Here is a 20,074-nt window from a genome sequence, read left to right on the forward strand (position 1 = left end):
TGGAAAACAAGTCTCCAGTTGTAATAATTCACATTGAATTCTGTGAGGGCTAAGTTTTCCAGGAACCACCTTTCTCTCTCTCAGGAGGAAGGTTAATTGCTTCCTCACCACTTCCTTTTGGTGTTCTCTGGGGTCGCTTCCCATTAAGGAAATTCGACACAAAGTGTGAAGTAGTAACTGAGACTAAAAGTATATCAAGTCACTACCAAATCTTTCCTATTATCTACATACATATACCAAAGGCTTTTTTCCCCCTTACAAGGGAGGCAGCCAAAAACAAAGGGATAAAAACCACTCCAACCCATTCCATCCATATCACACTCCACCCCCTTCCCTCCCTTTTATTTTGGCACCTCCTGGATGAGAGGTCATCCCTGCATCTTGTCCACTGCCCTGGGTCAGAAGCAGTGTCTCAAGACACAGCACATCCACAGCAAGTCCACTTCATCAAATTGGCGACCCCCTCCGTCCCCTCATCCATACACAAACATTCTCCATTCACCCATCTTCTGTCCTCTCCTGTCCTTCCTCAACAAACATTCCCCTCTTCTCCAAAAGCCTCTTTTACCCCATCCATCCATCTCATCCTAGGTCACCCCCTCATGTTCACCCCTTCCATATCTGCCTTCCATATCTCTTTCACTAGTCTTTCTTCACCCATTCTTTCCATGTGTCCAAACCATCCCAATACTCTTTCATCCACCCTATTTTCCAGCTCCCTTTCCATCCCCGTTCTCCTCCTCACCTCCTCATTTCTCACTCAATCTAGCCTAGTAACCCCTATCATACTTCTCTAACAATAATTCAAATTTGACCATTAACACAAGTTCACCAAGAATGGTGGGGGCTGATGTTGAACTTTGGAAACCCCAAGGTACAACCCACCCATGCAGTAGGCAGTGCTGGTCAGTTTGCCCTGTACTGAGGCTGGAAAGGGATCATAACTCATGAGTAGCCAGCACAATTGAGCAGTGCTCTATAGGATCTATACGGCTTATCCTCTATTTGGGACTCTATATGCTCACTTGGCTTATGACTGAGCACTGATATCTTCTGCAGCAGTCCACTGAAAACCTTGTATACAGAAAGTAAATAATCCCCCTTGAATATCACTGTTTGATGTCACAAGAATATCTTTACTGCCTGAACAGGTTCACTACTACCCCAATTTTTTTAAGTTGCTTCAAGATTTTGACAGATACCAACATTGTGCTGCCTATATGGCATTTTACGCAATGTCAAACACTGGGTGAAAATTTTCTGAAGCAATACCCCCACTGATTTTAGATACAAGATACCACTGTATATATATATATATATATGTATATATATATATATACATATATATATGTATATAATATAGTATATATATATGTATATATATATATATACATATATGGGGGGACAGAGGGGGGTCGCCGATTTAATGAAGTGGCCTTGCTGTGGATGTGCTGTGTCTTGCGACACTGCTTCTGACCCAGGGCAGTGGACAGGGTGCAGGGATGACCCGTCATCTAGGAGGTGCTAAGATGGGAGGGGTGTGGAGTGTTTTCGGGGATGGAATGGGGGGGAATGATTTTATGCCTTTTCCTTTTTGGCTACCTCCCTTGTAAGGGGGAAAAATTCTTGGTATATGTATGTATGTATATATATATACACACACACACCAGGGGCTCCTTGAGTTACATTGGAGATCCATTTCTACAGACCATAAGGCGATTTTCGATGGAAGTCGAAATTACCATAAACCTAAAGTCATACATATAAGAACATAAAAATGAAGGAGACGAGACCATGAGGCCTATACTGGGCAGTTCTATATACATCAAGAAACAGAACTAGGCTTTTGGAAAATGAAAGTGAGAACACAATAATAGTACAAAAATGAAACTATTTAAGTAATAGAAAAAAAAAATGAGTATCCCCAAAATAAACTATACCTTCTGTACTGCTGTGGAATCAAAACAACGCATGTGAAAAATGAAGTAGGTCGAGGAACCCATATATATATAATTTATATATATATATATATATATATACATATATACACACAGGTATGTCTTGATTGTCCGACTTCCAAAGATCCGACTTGTCCAAACATCCGACTTTTTTCTTTTATGCCCGAAGTCGGATAAATTGCGAAATTCGTCCAGACATCCGACCTGATCGATAAGTAGATATTGCGCGTGTTTCCCGCTGCAGTATCGTGGCGCTTCCGTAGCACAACAGCAGATGTTTGGCGGGCTCATTTGTTTACAGGTGGAGGTAGTTTTGTTTACCTATATGTTATTTCCCTCCACGGAAATTTTGTACTTGTTTTTCCCAGGGTGGTCTATTCATATATTCAGTGAAAATGGCAGCACCGGCGAGTGGAAAACGTAAACGTGTTGTTCTTAATATCGAACAGAAAGTGACCATAATTAAAAAGGTAGAACAAGGTGTTCCTAGACAGGACATATGTCGAGAGTATAACATCGGCAAAACAACAGTGGTGGACATTTTAAGATCAAAGAATAACTTGTTTAAATTTTATGATGCCTCAGAATTTAATAAGTTATTATCAAAACGGAAAACTCTAAGCAAGCCTAAGCTGGAATTACTCGATGAGGCTCTGTGGGAGTGGTACAAAATGATGCGGAATGGCGGTAAAGATAAACCTGTGCATGGTTATTTGATATTAGAAAAAGCCCAGGAATTGTACCAAAAAATGAAAATCACTGAACCGTGTAATTTCTCAGATGGGTGGCTACGTAATTTTAAGATTCGCCACGGCATCGGAAAGCTTGTGACTGCTGATGAAAAAAATTCTGCGGACTTTTTAGGTACTAATACGTACATTGAAAATTTTTCTCAGTTAGTAGAGGAGCATCAGTTAACTGCTGAACAGATATACAATGCGGACGAGACCGGACTCTTTTGGCGTATGTTACCCTCGTCAACTCTGGGTCATGGTGGTGAGACACAAGCTGCTGGGTATAAGCAGTGTAAAGAAAGGTTAACTGTTCTGTGTTGTGCCAATGCTGCAGGGACGCATCGTCTAAAGTTGCTTGTCATAGGGAAGTCCATGCATCCAGCTAGGGCTTTTAAAGGGGCCAAGTCTCTTCCTGTAATTTACAGAGTCCAAAAAAACGCCCGGATGATACAAGGCATTTTTCAAGAATGGTTTGATAAACATTTTGTGCCTTCAGTGAAAAGTCACTTTAAAGACATTGGACTGCCAGAAGATAGCAAGGCCTTCCTAATGTTGGATAACTGCAACGCTCACCCCAAGATAGAAGATCTTCAAAATGGCAATATTTTTGCAGCCTTACTCCCTCCTAACACTACGTCACTCATTCAGCCCATGGATCAAGGGGTGATTGAAAATCTTAAGTGCCGTTACCGAAAGGATTTTATGAGAAGGTTTTGTGCACATGATGGGACTCTTAAGGATTTTTTATAAAACCTTCAACCTCAAGACTGCAATTTGGTACATGGCTAAAGGTTGGGAGGAGGTGAAGTCTTCTACACTCAAGAAAGCTTGGAGGAAAATATGGCCATCAGTTATGTTAATCGACTCCAATGAAGAAGAAGACTTTGCTAAGAAGGAGTTAATGAAGGAACTGCTGGAATATGTAAAGGGAGCTATTTCTCCTGAGGTTAAGGAAACTCTAAAATCGGACACCATAGAAGAAGAATTGGAGACGTGGCTGGACTGTGACGTGCAAGCACCTACAACTCACGTCTTGACAGATGAGGAAATTATCGACATGGTAATCAACCCCGATCAGACAGACACCCAAAATTTAAATGAAAGTGAAGGAGATGAAGGATCATCAAAAGTTTCTTGGGATGAGGCACAAACAAGCTTAGAAACATTCATATCTTTCATGGAGTCACGAAATGAATTTACAACTCAGGATGTTATAAATCACTATATGCTACACTCCAAGTTCTTATCTTATAGAAGAGCTGCATCAAAACAGTTTAGGGTGAGTACAACTTTTACAATTTTTGTGTATTATTATGTACTAAACTGTATTATGTACTGTACACTGCACTGTATATTATGTACTGTATTATCATTTTTTTAGTGTCCATCCAAACATCCGACTTTTCCAATTATCCGACCAACCATAGGTCTCACCAAGGTCGAATAATCAAAATATCTCTGTATTCTGTATATACAATTCTTATTCAAAAAGAACAACAGAGGGATACATTTACAAGAGCATATGCAACTCGTACACATTTGTCAAGACAGGCAAAATCTGAAGCATCTTTTTGTAGCACAGTAAGAGGTTGAGTATCCTGCAGGATTGTATATTCATTCCTCAGAAGGCCTATGACATGTTCTACTTGAATTCACTAAGATGCTAGTTCTCATGTTTCTTGTGTTTCAGTCGTACTCGGCTGCTTCTTGCCTCTAGTAAAAACTGGTATTTCTAATTTACATTAATATAATGCAATACTGTCTTTTACATCAAGACCTCTATCAGCAAGGATAACATCTGGAATTGGATAATTGAACCGTGCACAAGTTTCAGTGAGACACTTATCAGAGATATCACCACCCCAGTCCTTTGATACAAATGTAACACTGCTTTGTGGTGTAATTGCCATGAGATATTTTGCAGCATTGTGGTGTTTGTAATTTGACCACATTTTTGCCCTTGCTTGTAGATCTTTTGGTCTTTCAATGAGTATCTCAAAGTAGTTTATTATAGCAATGCAGAATGCAAAGGTGCCTCTAAATGACATTGGAAGAGTTTTCCACACTTAATCACACACAGGCCAAAATATCAGTGTTTGTACCAACCTAATATTCAGTGTACCTTATCTATCACACTTAGGAATATTCTTGAAATTGTGGATTGATGAACACTAAATCTATAACCCAAGTCTTTGAAGAGTAAATTTAATCTTAATTTCATCAAGCAAAATAAAACTTGTTGAAATGTTTTTAGTTTACCTAGCTTTAAAACTGTGGTAATGAAGTCAACAACTCCCTTTAAATGAGTCAGATTTCCTAAACCTATATAGAATTTAATTTTTTCATCATCATCATATCATTTTCCTCTTCATCCGTACTTGCAGGTACCACTTGTGCAAAGGTCTACTAACCCTAATGTTGCCTCATGCCTTGCCTTGTTGTCTTCTTTCAACTTAGTAGAATATTATCATCTATTGAATCTCTTAAGCAATTTATCTCCTTTCCTTGTTGAGGTGATGTAAAGGAGAACACTGATGGAACAAAGTCTGGAGATATGGGGTTGTCTGACTTCTCTGAAAATTAAGTGTACTTAGTTTGCAGCATACATGTACAATTCTTAAAATTTATCTCTCTCTCTCTCTCTCTCTCTCTCTCTCTCTCTCTCTCTCTCTCTCTCTCTCTATATATATATATATATATATATATATATATATATATATATATATATATATATATAAGCCAGCTGTTGTTTGCTGACAACACTATGCTTGTAGCAGGATCAGAGGAGGGGTTGAGGAAGTTAGTGATAGAGTTTGGGAAGGTGTGTGAAAGAAGGAAGCTGAAGATAAATGTGGGTAAAAGTAAGGTGACAAGATGTGCAAGGGGAAAGAGTGGCAGCAGGCTGGAAGTGAGTATTAAGGGGGAGAGACTAGAGGAAGTGGATAGTTTTAGATACAGTACTTGGGTGCGAATGTAGCAGGAAAGGGAGGAGTGGGGGTGGAGGTAGAATATAGATTGAGAGAAGCGAGTAAATGCCTTGGTGGATTAAAAAGTGTAATGAGAAATAGACATTTGAGAATGGATGCAAAGAGGAGATACTATGAAGGAGTGATTGTGCCAACAGCACTGTACGGGAAACATGGAACATAAGAGAGGAAGAGAGAAGGAGTTTGAATGTGTTTGAGATGAAATGCCTGAGAAGTATAATAGGGGTTACTGGCTAAATAGAGTGAGAAATGAGGAGGTGAGGAGGAAAACAGGGGTGGAAATGGAGTTGGGAGATAGGGTGGATGAAAGAGTATTGGGATGGTTTGGACACATGGAAAGAATGAGTGAAGAAAGACTAGTAAAAGAGGTGTGGAAGGCAGAGGTGGAAGGAGTGAACATGAGGGGGTGTCCTGGGATGAGATGGATGGATGGGGTAAAAGGGGCATTGGGAAAGAGAGGAATGTCTGTTGAGGAAGGACGGGAGAAGACGGGTGAATGGAGAGGGGTTGTGTATGGATGATGCTGTGATGCATGAGGGGGAGTGGGTGGGGGATGTCGGGTGAGGGAGTATGTATGAGAAAAAATGTTGGAGCCTGAAGGGATTTCTCCCCATCTTCTCCTTTTCTGCATGAGGGGACGGAAAGGGGGGTTGGTCACCAAGTAAATGGAGCGGCCTTGCTGTGGATGTGCTATGTTTTGCGACACTGCTTCTAACCCAGGTCAGTGGGTGGGATGCAGGGATAACCCGTCATCTAGGAGGTGCCAAGATAAGAGGAAGGGAAGAGGGTAAAGGGGAGGGTAGTATGTAGGGGATGGAGTGGGTGGGAGTAGTTCCTGTGCCTTTTTCTTTTGGCTACCTCCTGTATAAGGGGGAAAAAAGCCTTGTGGCGTCATGGCAGGTGTATGAATGGTAAGAATGGAAATAATGGAAATCACACAGTTGGGAACAGAGACTGGTCAGGAATAAAGGCTCTGTTCCCAATTGTGTAATTTCCATTCTTACTACTTGTATATATATATATATATTACCAACTTCTTGATAGACAAAGCCATCCAATCCAAACTACTATGAAGAGACAATACCTAATAAATGTTGACCATGTCCCAGTCTAAATCTTATCATTCTTTATCTCTCCACTGTTTGCTCAGGTAAAAAATTATGGATATAGCAAAGAAATGTTATGCAAACCCTAAATTTTGTCTTGTTCAATGGTGTCAATAGGTAATATCCATTAGTTCAGCAGTGGACACAGCACTGGGGTTATGGTTGTTGAATGTTACCAAGATAGGGATGGGTTCATGGTCTGGTTAGGTAAGATTTGTTGTGCTCCAGTTAGGTTAGGTAGGCTGTGATTAGGTTGGGTTAGTTGTGGGTTAGAGTGATATGGTAATTTGTAGGGTAGGTGGGAGTGTCCACCATTTCCTGTTTTTTTTTTTTCATATTGTATTTATGAATCTATGCTTTAATTTCCTATGCAGAAGGTTTCCCTCTGTTGAACAAAACTGCCTGATGGAGCACCACAAGTCATGAGTAACAATGACAGGGTTAATTAAGATAACTTGTTATTGGTAAGATCAGTTGTTCACTGTAATTTTATCAGAAGTGTGTAATCTTGTTACATGTCATTCTAGCACATTGTTTTGATATTACAGGATGAGGCAGGAGTCAGCAGTGCAGGAGCAGATAGTGACAGTAGTTCATTGACAGATCCTGTTTGGAGTGGTCAAGGAAAGACACTTGTTAGAAATGAAAAAATCATTGGAAGAGGATGCTTAAGAAGTAATAAAATAAAAACTAAACAAAACTCTAGTGATCAATGTATGAATGACAATGAACCAGAAGTGTACATTGATGTGGCTGAACATCCTAAGGATCCAAGAAAGAGTAAACATTCTGTGGGAGATGATGAGTTCCTAAGTGTAAGTGATGGGAGTGAATATATTAAGAGTGAAGATGGTGTTGGTGTAAAGATTGAAATTTCCCAGGAATACTTTTTTGATGAATTTTCAAGAGAGCAAAATATTGACAAGAATAGGAGTGAGGGGAAGAAATTCCCAAGTGTAAATGATGAGAAGACATATATCAAGAGTGAGTATGACGTTGATGTAAAGACTGAAATTCCCCAGGAATACCTATTTATTGAATTTTGAGTAGACAATACTGTGAAAGATAGGAAAGAAGCTGAATATGTTAATGTTACTAATAATAAACAAGAACCAGATGATGAGGTTATTGAATCAAATAGGTAACATAGTGTTATTTAATGGAGCTCAATAATGGACACTTACATAGTGATACTGTAGGATGGACTTGGAGAGCATCTGTCCATTAGTTTCAATAGCTAGTTGACCTCCAGTTGACAATGCAGCTCCAAGAGGCAGGCACCCAGTTTCCTGGCCATGCCCAAAAATTCTGTTATACATGACTTATGCTGTTTTTGCCACTATTCATATAAAGAAAGCAGATCATTTGGTCACACTGTTCCTCAAGGCCACTCTTGTGGGAAACCCTCAGCTCCCAGGAAACTGGCAACAGCCAATAAATTTGCCCAGAATTCACTCATGGAAGAGATGTTGTGCTGTTGAAGGAGAATAGATAAGTGGAACATGATCTCTTTTTATTTGGTGACATAAACAATGGTGTCATCCCAAATTGACACTTCCCATTTAGACGCTTTTATTATATATTATTTAAAAGAAGGTATGGAAGGCAGATGTGGAGGGAGTGAACATGAGGGGACGTCCTCGGATGAGGTGGATGGATGGGGTGAAGGGGGCTTTGGGGAAGAGGGGAATGTCTGTTGAGGAAGGAAGGGAGAGGACGGAAGACAGAGGTGAGTGGAGAATGGTTGTGTATGGATGATGTTGTGATTGCATGAGGAGGAATGGGTGGGGGGGTGAGGGTGAGGTAGTATGTGTGAGTAAATTTTGACGCAGCCCGAAGGGATTTCTCCCCGTCCTCTCCTTATATGCAAGGGGGGACGGAGAGGGGGGGTCTCCGATTGAATGAAGCGGCCTTGCTGTGGATGTGCTGTGTCTTGCGACACTGCTTCGGACCCAGGGCGGTGGGCAAGGTGCAGGGATGACCCATCATCCAGGAGGTGCTCAGATGAGAGGGAAGGTGGGAGGGGTGTGGAGTGTATTTAGGGATGAATGGGTGGGAGTGTTTTTATGCCTTTCCCTTTTTGGCTATCTCCCTTGAAAGGGGGAAAAAGCCTTGGTATATGTATGTATTATGTATTTAAAAGAAGCAGAGAAGGAAAGTTTGAATGTGTTTGAGATGAAATTTTAGGATTATGGTAGGGGCCACAAGGCTAGATAGTGTCAGAAACTAGGAGATAAGAAGGAGAGCTGGGGTGGTAAAGGAGATGGCAGATAGGGCTGATGAAAGAGTATTGGGGTGGTTTGGATACATGGAAAGAATGAGAGAAGAAAGATTAGTAAAATAGGCATGGAAGGCAGAGGTGGATGGAGTGAACTTGAGGGGCCGACTGAGGATGAGATAGATGAACAAGATGGAAATTATCTGTTGAACAAGGAGGGGAGAAGGCAAGAGATAAGAGTGAGTGGAGAATGGCTGTGTATAGATGATACTGAGATGCAAAGGAGGGAGGGGGTGGGTCAGGGAGTGGTTACATGTGAATGATATTTTGACACAGCCCAAAGGGATTTTTCCCCATCTCTTTTTCTGTATAAGGGGATGGAGGGTGTGTGGTCCCTGATAAAATGAAGCAGCCTTGCTATGGATGTGCTGTCTTTCTACATTGCTTCTGACCCTAGGCAGTGGGTGGGATACAGGGATGACCTGTCATCCATAAAGAGCTAAAATGAAAGGGTGGTGGATGGGAGGAGAATGGATGGGAGCCTTTTGGCTTTGGCTTCCTCCCTGTTAAAGGGGAAATGCCATTGGCATATAGATAGATTATATATTATATATATACTTGTATAGTATTTGTATAAGTAAATATAACACTTAGACACCTTTATATTTTTAAATGTTATATTATGTCTTGTGGCATTTTGTCTGTGGACATTATGTCACGTGGCATTTTGGCATGGATTCATTTGAAAGAGTGTATACTAATAGCTGACCAAACATTTGGACTATGGGAGTGACCATATGTGGAAGCTTGGGCCACGGAATAAATTCTTTTAGTTTTGTTTCATCTGTTTGGGGAATTTATAATGTCTGTCTTTTTGGGGCCATGGGATAAATTAATTTTTAGTATGAAAATAAGAAGCATTTTTATATATTTATTTATTGTAATGAACTATTACAGGTTGGGCTGCTTACCTTTTTTGGGAGCAATAGAATAAATTATTTTATTTTTAATAAATAAGATTTTTTTTTGCATAATGAACATTCACAGGTATGGTTAAAACATAATTACAGATCAGAAGACATATTTCTAATGAAAAATAAACTCAACACTAGATATGCTTAGTAATAGACAAATATTTTAACAATGTGTGAAAAAATATCCTCACAGCTCAAAGAGCTAGTCTCACACTATAGCAAATATAGCATTCACACTTCATTTTGTACTTACAGCTCAAAGAAATAAACTCACACCATAGCTAATGTGGTATTCACGCTTCATTATGTGCTTAACAGTAACACCTTTTGTGTCTCAACAAGCAATATAAGTAAGAATCACACCTCACATATAAAAGTCACTGTATGACTCAAGTAGCATTCACACATATTGTCACTTCATCTTTGGAATGCACACACAGAGAGCATCTGGACCAACAATCTCGTAGAGGGATGACATTCATAATTTAATGAGGTCATCCACAAATATATAGATGTGGAGGAGAGTGGAGGGTCAAAATGGAGTTGGGAGATAGGGCTGAGGAGAGAGTGTTGGGATGGATTAGACTCATGGAGGGAATGAGTGAAGAAAGATCAGTAAAAGAGGTGTGGAAGGTAGAGGTGGAGGGGTGAACATGAGGGGGCGACCAAGGATGAGATGGATGAAGTAAAAGGGTGTTGGGAAAGAGGGGAATGTCTGTTGAGGAAGGAAGGGAGAAGACAGTGGTAACTGGTGAATGGTTGTGTATGGATGATGCTGTGATGCATGGAAGGGGTGGGGTAGGTGGGGGATAGGAGTAGGGAGTGGTTGTGTGAATGGTATTTTGACAGCAGCCCAAAGGGATTTCTCCCTGTCTCCTCTTTTTCTATGTGAGGGGACAGAGCATGGAGGTTGCTGATTAAATGAAGTGGGTGTGCTGTGTCTTGCTGCAATGCTTCTGACCCAGGACAGTGGCCAAGATGTAGGGATGACCCATCATCCAGTAGGAGCCAAGAAAAGAGGGAGGGAGGGGTGGTGAATGGGAGTGGAGTGTGTGTGGATGGGGTCAATGGGATTGAATTTATCCCTTTAACTTTGGCTACCTCCTTTGTAAGATGGCTGCTTAATCTAACTTGGTTAGGCTGTGTGGATTGCACTAGTATGTGAAATGTCATTTAATGTTACAGTAGTGGCTGTGAATGGAAATGCTGAATTTCATGTAATTACTGATTATGTGGGAGAGCATGTATTATGTCTTCCAAATTGAAATGACAATAACTAACAAGTTCATATTCACACATTACACTATCAGCCCCTTGCATTATCTATGAAGTACAACATTATTTTTAGTAGTAATTATAAAATGCAATGGGACCATATAAATGAATAGTGCATTACAATCACACTGCAGCAGTTTTGAATAAGAATGTTAGCCTATGCGAAACCACTCACTGCTCAATCTGACACCATTTTATCACAGATCAAAATGTCCACCAGCAGGTTATTTTGAGTGCTTTCACTGGGGTTTCAGCATTCCCCTAAGATGCCAATAGGTGTGGAAGCAAAATGACTACAGGACTAGAATTGAACGAAATGACTTGGCATGGAATCCACCAAGTTTCCTTGAAGACAGGGGCCATATTTCATGTGTTGAGGGTCACACAACTGCACATGTAGAAGGCGAAATGGAGGACGAGAAGGAGCAAGACGTCGTCATATCCTCCTTGGGCAGCATAGTAAATCGGCAAGTTCCCAAATGCGTCCAGTTTGTTCGGTGGGCATTCGAGGCTCATCAGGTACCGCACGACCCGTGCGTGGCCCCACCTCGCGGCATAGCTCAGGAGTCCCCTTCCGCATGAGTCCTCCTGCAGAGGGTCTGTCCCCTTTTTGAAGAACAGTCGCAAGGTCTCCAGGTCTCCTGCAGCCGCTGTAATCATAGCAGGAGTCACATCGCCTCCCTCCGTGCTGCCTGGCCTCGCACCCGCGGGATCCACGCCGGCTTGCAAGAGTCTTTGTACCAGTTGCAGCAAATGAACGCGTCCCGTATCGGGATTTAGAACAGAAAACTTGAGTTCCGCCCTTAAGCTCGGGGTGTCCAACTTCTGGATAACATTGTGCGTACCGTAATAATCTAAAGGCAGCAAGGCCTCCAGGAGGACGGAGGTTCCCCACGAGTCTACGTGGTGGGGATCTGCGCCCTTGTCCAGCAGGAGGTTTGCAGCTTCTCGGCTGCGACACCGGAGAGCGATTTGTAGGGGCGTCGTGCCGTGCTCGTCCGAGCTGTCCACACGGGCGCCATTGTCAAGGAGGATCTGCAGAGGCTGAGGTTTGTTGTGCGCTGCCAAGACGTGGAGTGCCGTCCCGCCACTTGACGACGCCAGATTTGGATCGGCGCCTGAGCGCAGGAGTTCGTCCACCACGTCAGGAGAAGATGCACTGTGTAGCGCGCAGCCTCCGCAAGAATTCCTTGCGTTCGGATCGGCGCCGTGACTGAGGAGGACCCGAACTACGTCCCGACAATCCGCCTGCGTGGCCTTCATGAGCGCAGTTTCGCCTCGGGCATCCCGGGCCTCGGTCTTGGCTCCGTGGGTCAGGAGGGCGCGGACTGTCTCCACCTCGCCGATGAGAGCGGCGGCCATCAGAGGCGTGTACCCTCGCCGGTTGGCCACCTCGGGATCTGCGCCGTGACTGAGGAGGAGCTTGACACAGGTCAAGGAGCGCTGGAGGCCCAGGCCGTTGCTTCGCCCAGCCGCCCAGAGGAGGACACTGGTACCGTCGTCGCTGGAGGTGGTGCTGCAGGCGCCGCGCTCCAAGAGGATTCGGACACACTCGACCTGTCGGTAGTGCACCGCCGTCAGAAGGGGCGTCTCGCCGTTAGGACCGCGCTGCTCGAGGTCAGCTCCCAGGTCGAGGGCCAGCGCCACAAGGTGGGGAGCCCCCGCCATGACAAGGAGCGACAGCAGCGGAACGCCCCTCGCACTCCGGACTTTCGGATCGGCGCCATGTTGCAGGAGAAGACGCGCCAGGTCGCCCCAGTTGGCTTGTTGGGCCGAGTTGATCAGGTGAATGACAGGGGTGACGCCGCCGGGTAAGAGTGCGTCAGGGTCCAGTCCTGCCTTAAGGTACGCCTCGAGTGCAGCATCGTCACACGCTTCTAGTGCTTGTTGGAGGGATGGAAGATCAGGGGTGCCACCGAGAGTAGTGCCACTCTTGCTCATGGCACACGTGGCAGTGACGACACACACACACACACACACCCAATTCAGGAGTTTAGGGATAATGAATTTATTTCGACTGATGACGATGCCACCTTGGGCGAGGGACCACCTGTATATCGAAGAAAGTGGATAAATAGATAAGTGAATGGATGAATGAATAAATAAATAAATGGGTAAATGAATAAGTAAATAGATTAGTTAATAACTATGAATAAATTAAATATAATAGATAATCAATCCATAAACAAATCACTAGAATTAATTTTGTTACAAACATGCAAAGTATTGAAATTGGGTATGAAGAAGTCATCAATGACACCACTATAAGACCAGAGAACGTCGTTCGTTGAAAATTGATTATCTGGAAAACATCAAGATTGTTAGAGGAGCATATCATCATAGATAAGGGGGGATTTGGCTTTGCCCCCAGTTATAAAGTTATATTCATTTTGGAGTTAGAGTGAGACTGAGGAGAATACAATTTGTTATATCTTGCGCCTATTCTTAGTGTTATGTTGCCCTTAGAATAGATATTCCCAATCCTAGTATGGTTGATATCTGTCAATTGATAAAGCAAGTGAAGTATTACACGACAGTGGAGAGAGGACTGAGTTACTCCAATATACAAGAAATTATTTGGAAGGTTTTTGAGAGAATTACTGCAGAGGGCCCCATCAAAAGAGTCCCCCCCCCCCTCATACACACACTCTGAACTGATTTGACACAAAGGTGGTCGCCTTCCCCCAGCCATCCACCCAACGAGGGGCATACCAACTTCTACTACTTAACCACAGTCATTAGCTATTTCTCCATGCAGTACCACTAAGTAGCATCGCATTCCAGGATTTCCCCCGATACGGTTCTTCACTCGACCCATATCGTCATGCAGTGAGCCCCGACCTGGACAGCCCAATGTTTTTGGTTCTTTGGATTAGTCGTGGACCATTTTTTGCTGCACAATGTCCCTTCAGAGTGAATAGAGATCTCTTTATGTGGAGGATCTCACCAAATGTGGACCCATTCAAACGAATCCTTAATAATACAACTTTAATCTGGAACCCAATACGGCAGGATCCAATCCCTCCCAACCCTTCCCAGTGTCCCATTACAAAATGAACCATGTCGTCTTGAGTACCAGTTTGGGATTAGTCACTACACTACGAGTATGTAGGAGACTGATCAGGGTAGATGCTAGACGTCCTGCCCCTCTATAATTATACATCAAAATCTCCCAATAAATCTAGCAAGGCGCCTCCTCCTTTTCCTCCAACACGCTGAATGGCCTCCCGGCTCCGGCGCTTGGCCTTCAAGCCAAAAATTTCATAAATCAAATCCATTTCCTCCAACCTGTACAGACTACTACCCAGAAAATAATAAATCTTGGATAAATATTGAGAACAAAAAGTAATCCAAAACCACCGGCAAAAAAGAACAATAAAAGGTGTAAATATCCCTTCCCTCAAAATAGTGGACATTATGTGGTACGGGTACGGTTGGACAGTTGGCACTCCGGCGGCACGGGATCAAAGGTCCGTCTAGGAGGAGGAGGGCGAATTGGGCGTTGGCTGGTGCGCGTCGCCAGTGTGTGCGAGTGATAGAGGTGCAGTAGAAGAAAAATGTAGATAGACCTTAGCCAAGATCTAAGAATATAAGGTCTAACCACTTCCGACCGAATTTCGAGGGAGTTGGCGCAGCGGGCCCGTGAACGTCACCTGGCTGTTCAAAGTGGGGTTAGCGGGTCCTATAGCTGTCAGTTGAAGCTGGTCCGTCGTTCGAAAATGACGTCGCCTTCGCTCGCACTGCTCCACGCAATTAGTTATATTCTGACAAATATTATATAAAAAATATATATAAATATATATAAAATATTATAGTTCCTGTCTATATATATGAATATATAATATATATATATAATATATATAATATTATAGTTCCTGTCTTGGCGTTTCACAGTTTTCTTCAGTGTATCACAAAGAGAAAATAGATTCAGCCAAATGACGTCAGAAGCTGCGCAGAAGAATGTAAACGGTCTGACCTGTATATTTAGACCTTGACCTTAGCTAGCGTAGGATTAGGTGACGATACGAGTGAAAGGGGAACTAGAGACGAGTGTCGTATTAAACCAAGAAGAATCAGGAACTAACGGGATAAAGTAATACGTCGCTCCGTTACAACAAGCTATTTAGGCATGGCCGAGACGTCTGGCATGAAAAAAAAAACGTTCGAAACAAGCAACATAACTCCAAAACCATTTGATGGCAATGGAAACGTCGCCGCATGGCTCAAAAAGACAGTGGCAAAATTAACCGGTATCACAGGCGTCGCGAGCTAATTTGCCCTTAACCTAGAAGGCGACGCCTTGGCCATCTACCTAGAAATGAACGATAGTGATCAAGCAGATACAGAGAAGTTGAAGGAGGCGTTCGATGAGGGAGCGTTCGAATCTTTTAATCGGCTACAAAGAATGCGCTGGGCTGGCGAACGGGCCAACGAAATTAGAAGATTGGTAGCTCTATCGACATTAAAAGACGAAGGGTTTGAGCAATTAGTCAGAATGGTGTTTGTAAATGAATTCCCTGACCACGTATCAGCTGGACTACTAGTAGATAATGCTATGTCTGCGGGCATGGATGTGTTGATAGTCCGTGCTAGACTTCTCACAAGGACACAGAAGGGTAAGCTTTTAGTTGCCATGGAGTGGTAGCAGTGGCGGATCACCGTGGCTGTGAAGAGGTCTTCTAGATATCTTCAAGTAAATCCAAGTAAGTAAATAAATGGCGATGGAGAAACTGCAAGGCCCTGTACGAGACCATGAAGGATCGAGGTACCGGCCGAATGACTACTATGGAAACAAGGGAGACGCGCTGCCTGGCCAGACTACAACGGCCGATTGAAAAGGGAAAACGCGGGAGTCTAGGGGTGACCACAGTGGATGGAGGGGCTCACCTTGGATACGCTGCTGTACGAGCTGCCGCGCAATTAATGTAAAGGCGCTATCCAACCCCCTGGATCCGCCACTGCTTCCCTCACATTGATACTTTCACCTAACCTAACCAACTCCCACCCTATTTCTACTCGAGATTCGATGGGAAAGAGTACTGTTACATACACCCACGTCGCTATTTTGAGAACGTTTTAGGTACACTAAACAATGGTGTCGCCATCCAATAGGCATAAACCATCGTTTACACGGGGCCAATCAAGAGGCGAGCCGAGTGTGCAAGTTACTTGAACCGGAGAGGAAATTGAGCAAGTACATGTTCACACAGGCCAATTCAGAGACAAGTGGCCTGTGTGAACATGTACTTGCTCGCTTTCCTCTCCAGTTCAAGTAACATGCACATTTGACTTGCCTCTCAACTTGCCTCATGTAAACGAGGCTTAAGTGTGAACTGCTCTTTCCACACCACCCGCACATGGTTCTTTAGGGTGTGTAACTGCTGAACATCGATCAATGCACTAGAATTATCATAAATGTCGTTTTCTCCGTTGCCGTCATATATGCCAGTTACCTTCCAGAAGAATTGTCAACTATGGAATTTTTTTTTTTAAATCGGGTTAATCAGAATTAATCACTTTGCGGTTTTGATTTTCAACTGTAATGGTGCACAAATTAAATCAAATGTATAATTCGTTGGGCCTCATCCTAAATATAGTGCGCTGTTAGCGTAATCGAAGATTGTGACGGTTTGTAATTTCCAGAGTTGGGCACCGTAACCAGAAAGTTAAGTTCGTTAATCATTAATCCGTAAACCAAAAATTTAACTTCATTAATAATTATTCCGTTAATTTAAGAAGAACGTAGCGAAAGTTTCCGTTAATCCGTCACACCACCGTCAAGTGCCGTGATGCTAAAAGACTCCCAACTATTTGCTTTCTTGGGAGATGACGGTGAGAACGATCTCGACAAAGTGCAGTTACCCGAATCTAAGGAAGCCTAAGCCTAATTTTCCCGCGAAAAGAACCTACCACTTTCCTCAGACTGTACGAACTTAGCGGTGTGGGTTTTCTTCAGGCACTTTTAGAGATTGTTCAGACTTGACATGTGTCTCTTAAGTAGAACAGACTTGGGTAGGCACATCTTGCTACTGAAAATTAACTTCTTCTCTTCCTTGAGTTAAGAAAGAGGTGGTCCTCCAATTGTGTTTCGAACCTCTTGTTGCTGAGGTCGAGTAACACTGACATTTTCGACGGATTCAAATTCTTGTGATATAATGAATATCAGACTAGGGGCGACGTGACGTCTATAAAGTATGGCACTGTCTCAAGGCCCACAGTCAAAAAGCACAACTCGGCCACTGGGTCCAGAACAGAGGGTAGTTTTGTGCGAGAGCAAGGTCCAATCAGATTCTATCTTACATAAAATGTTTTGCCTTTTGATGTCTTAACTTTTAACCAATCACGGGAGGCGATACTGTTTGAGATTGATTTTCCCCGGATCTGCAACGGCCCCTAGCGAACTAAATATCATCAGTCAAGATATTGATTTAATTTCTAAGTAGGTCTGATTATCTGACCGAAAATATGTTATTTTTCTGACTCGCATAAAAAAAAACAATGGCATAAAATCCATTCCCACCCATTCCATCTCCACATACTACACTCCCATTCACCCCCCCTCCCTCCCTCTTATCTTGGCTTCTCCTGGATGACGGGTCATCCCTGCATCTCGCCCATTGCCCTGGGTCAGAAGCAGTGTCGCAAGACACAGCACATCCACAGGAAGGCCGCTTTATTTAATCGGCGATCCCCGCCCCCCCCCCATCTCCGTCTCCTCATACAGAAAGAAGATGTGAAGAAATTCCTTCGGGCTGCGTCATATCATTCACACATACTCCCTCAGCCCATCCCCCCAACTCCCTTTCATGCATCACACCATTATCCATACACAATCATTCTCCCGTCTTTCCTCAACAGACATTCCCCGCTTTCTCAAAGCCCTTTTTATCCCATCCATCCACCTCATCCTATGACGTCCCCTCATGCTCATTCCTTCCACCTCTGCCTTACATACCTCTTTCACTAATCATTCTTCACTCACTCTTTCCATGTGTCCTAACCATCCCAATACTATTTCATCAACCCTATCTCCCAGCTCCCTCACACCGTTCTCCTCCTCACCTCCTCATTTCTCACCCTATCCAGCCTAGTAACCCCTATCGTACTTCTTAGGCACCTCATCCCAAACACATTCAAACTCCTCTTCTCTTATGTTCTATGTTTCTGCCCCATACAGTGCTATCGGCACAATCACTCCATACAATCTCCTCTTATCATCCATTCCCAAATGTCTATTTCTCATTACACTTTTTAATCACCCAAGGCATTTACTCCCTTCTCAATTTACATTCTACCTCCACCTCCACTCCATTTCCCGCCACATTCGCACCCAAGTACCTAAAAGTATTAACATCCTCTAGTCTCTCTCCCTTAATACTCACCAATTTGCCGCCACATTCTCCCCTTGTACATCTCATCACCTTACTTTTACGTACATTTATCTTCAACTTCCTTCTTTCGCATACCTTCCCAAACTGTCACTTCCATCCCTCATTATCACTATTATTATCATCATTATCATTATTATTATTATTATTATTAAAAATTATTATTATTAATAATTAATATAATTATTAATTAATATTAATTATTATTAAATAATAATAATAATAAATAATAATAATAGTAATAATAGTAATAATAATAGTAATAATAGTAATAATAGTAATAATGATAATGATAATAATAATAATAATAACAATAATAATAATGATAATGATAATGATAATAGTAATAGTGATAACAATAATGATAATTGTGTATACATTGTGACGAATGCGGATAGGAGACAAAGGGAATACGGGCTGAGGGAAATACTTTTATTCCTGACTAGTTTCGTCTGAGTGGCCACTCAGGCGAAACTATTCAGGAATAAAAGTATTTCCCTCAGTCCGTGTTCCCTTTACCTCCTATCCACAATAATGATAATTATAATAATAATAACAATAATAACAATAACAATAACAATAACAATAACAACAATGACAACAATAACAATAATAACTAACAATAATAACAATAATAATAATAATAATAATAACAACAATGATAATAATAATGATAATAATAATAATAATAATAATGATAATGATAATGATAATGATAATGATAATGATAATAATAATAATAAATTATATAGTCATCGTCAGTTTTCAGTTCTCCAAATACCAAGCACTTGATAAAAAATCCTTAGTCTAATCTCGAGCACACATAGTGTTACTTCATGTTTATCTGTATGATCGTGCTTAACCGGTTATTTTGGCTTCCGTCAGGCTGGTGGTGTGCGCTCCCTCTGTTGTCAAAGGGGTTAAACCCACCCCTTCTGTACCGGGCGGTACTACCTGCTATTCTGAATGTCGCCAAGTTATTCTATTTATGTGTATGTGACACCCTCTTCCAGTAGTGAAGAAAATGAGGTAGACTTTTTTTTTTTCCTTGGTTTGCGGATCTCAACCTTGCAGGTGGTCCACGCGATGCCACTGATGTTGGCGGCGGTACCCTGATCTCAGGGGAGGGCGACTGTGTCCGTGTTAAGCAAACACATCTGACTAGTGTTGGCTCACGTCGAACTTGTCAGACACTTTGGCACTAGGCGACGAGTGAGGCAAATATTTTCATATATATTTGTATTTCCATATGTTATCATATGTATCTTCAACACACACACATGATTAATAATTATTAATTATATAATTTGCGTACACGTATATCCTATTTCGGAGACCGAGACCATCGACGATTCACAAATGAGACGACACTGGGCAAAAATAGATATACAAAAAAACGTCTGTGAGGATAGTTGAAGCACTGGGCAGGTAGCA

General features: G+C 42.3%; 2 protein-coding genes across 2 annotated transcripts; one reads left to right on the plus strand and one right to left on the minus strand.

Annotated features, from left to right (window-relative positions):
- The first annotated feature begins 2,246 nt into the window (after positions 1–2,246).
- LOC143036751 (uncharacterized) lies at positions 2,247–10,010 on the plus strand. The gene is made up of 2 exons (XM_076204443.1): positions 2,247–3,971; positions 7,334–10,010. Exons 1-2 carry the CDS (start codon positions 3,414–3,416, stop codon positions 7,829–7,831), a joined length of 1,056 nt encoding a protein of 351 aa, XP_076060558.1. The 5' UTR covers positions 2,247–3,413; the 3' UTR covers positions 7,832–10,010.
- On the minus strand, positions 9,294–13,304 carry LOC143036750 (uncharacterized). Its single transcript, XM_076204442.1, has one exon. It carries the CDS (start codon positions 13,191–13,193, stop codon positions 11,619–11,621), a length of 1,575 nt encoding a protein of 524 aa, XP_076060557.1. The 5' UTR covers positions 13,194–13,304; the 3' UTR covers positions 9,294–11,618.
- Positions 13,305–20,074: the final 6,770 nt, after the last annotated feature.

The sequence above is a fragment of the Oratosquilla oratoria genome, chromosome 21 (genome assembly GCF_046742065.1).
Source record: "Oratosquilla oratoria isolate Oo_2021 chromosome 21, ASM4674206v1, whole genome shotgun sequence".
Lineage (NCBI taxonomy): Eukaryota > Metazoa > Arthropoda > Malacostraca > Stomatopoda > Squillidae > Oratosquilla > Oratosquilla oratoria.

Excerpts from the sequence above, each read along its gene's own strand:
- LOC143036751 (XM_076204443.1), top strand. The coding sequence starts at position 3,414 with ATGATGGGACTCTTAAGGATTTTTTATAAAACCTTCAACCTCAAGACT. Across the intron at positions 3,972-7,333 it reads CTGCATCAAAACAGTTTAGG|GATGAGGCAGGAGTCAGCAG; the intron begins GTGAGTACAACT and ends TTGATATTACAG.
- LOC143036750 (XM_076204442.1), bottom strand. The coding sequence starts at position 13,193 with ATGAGCAAGAGTGGCACTACTCTCGGTGGCACCCCTGATCTTCCATCC.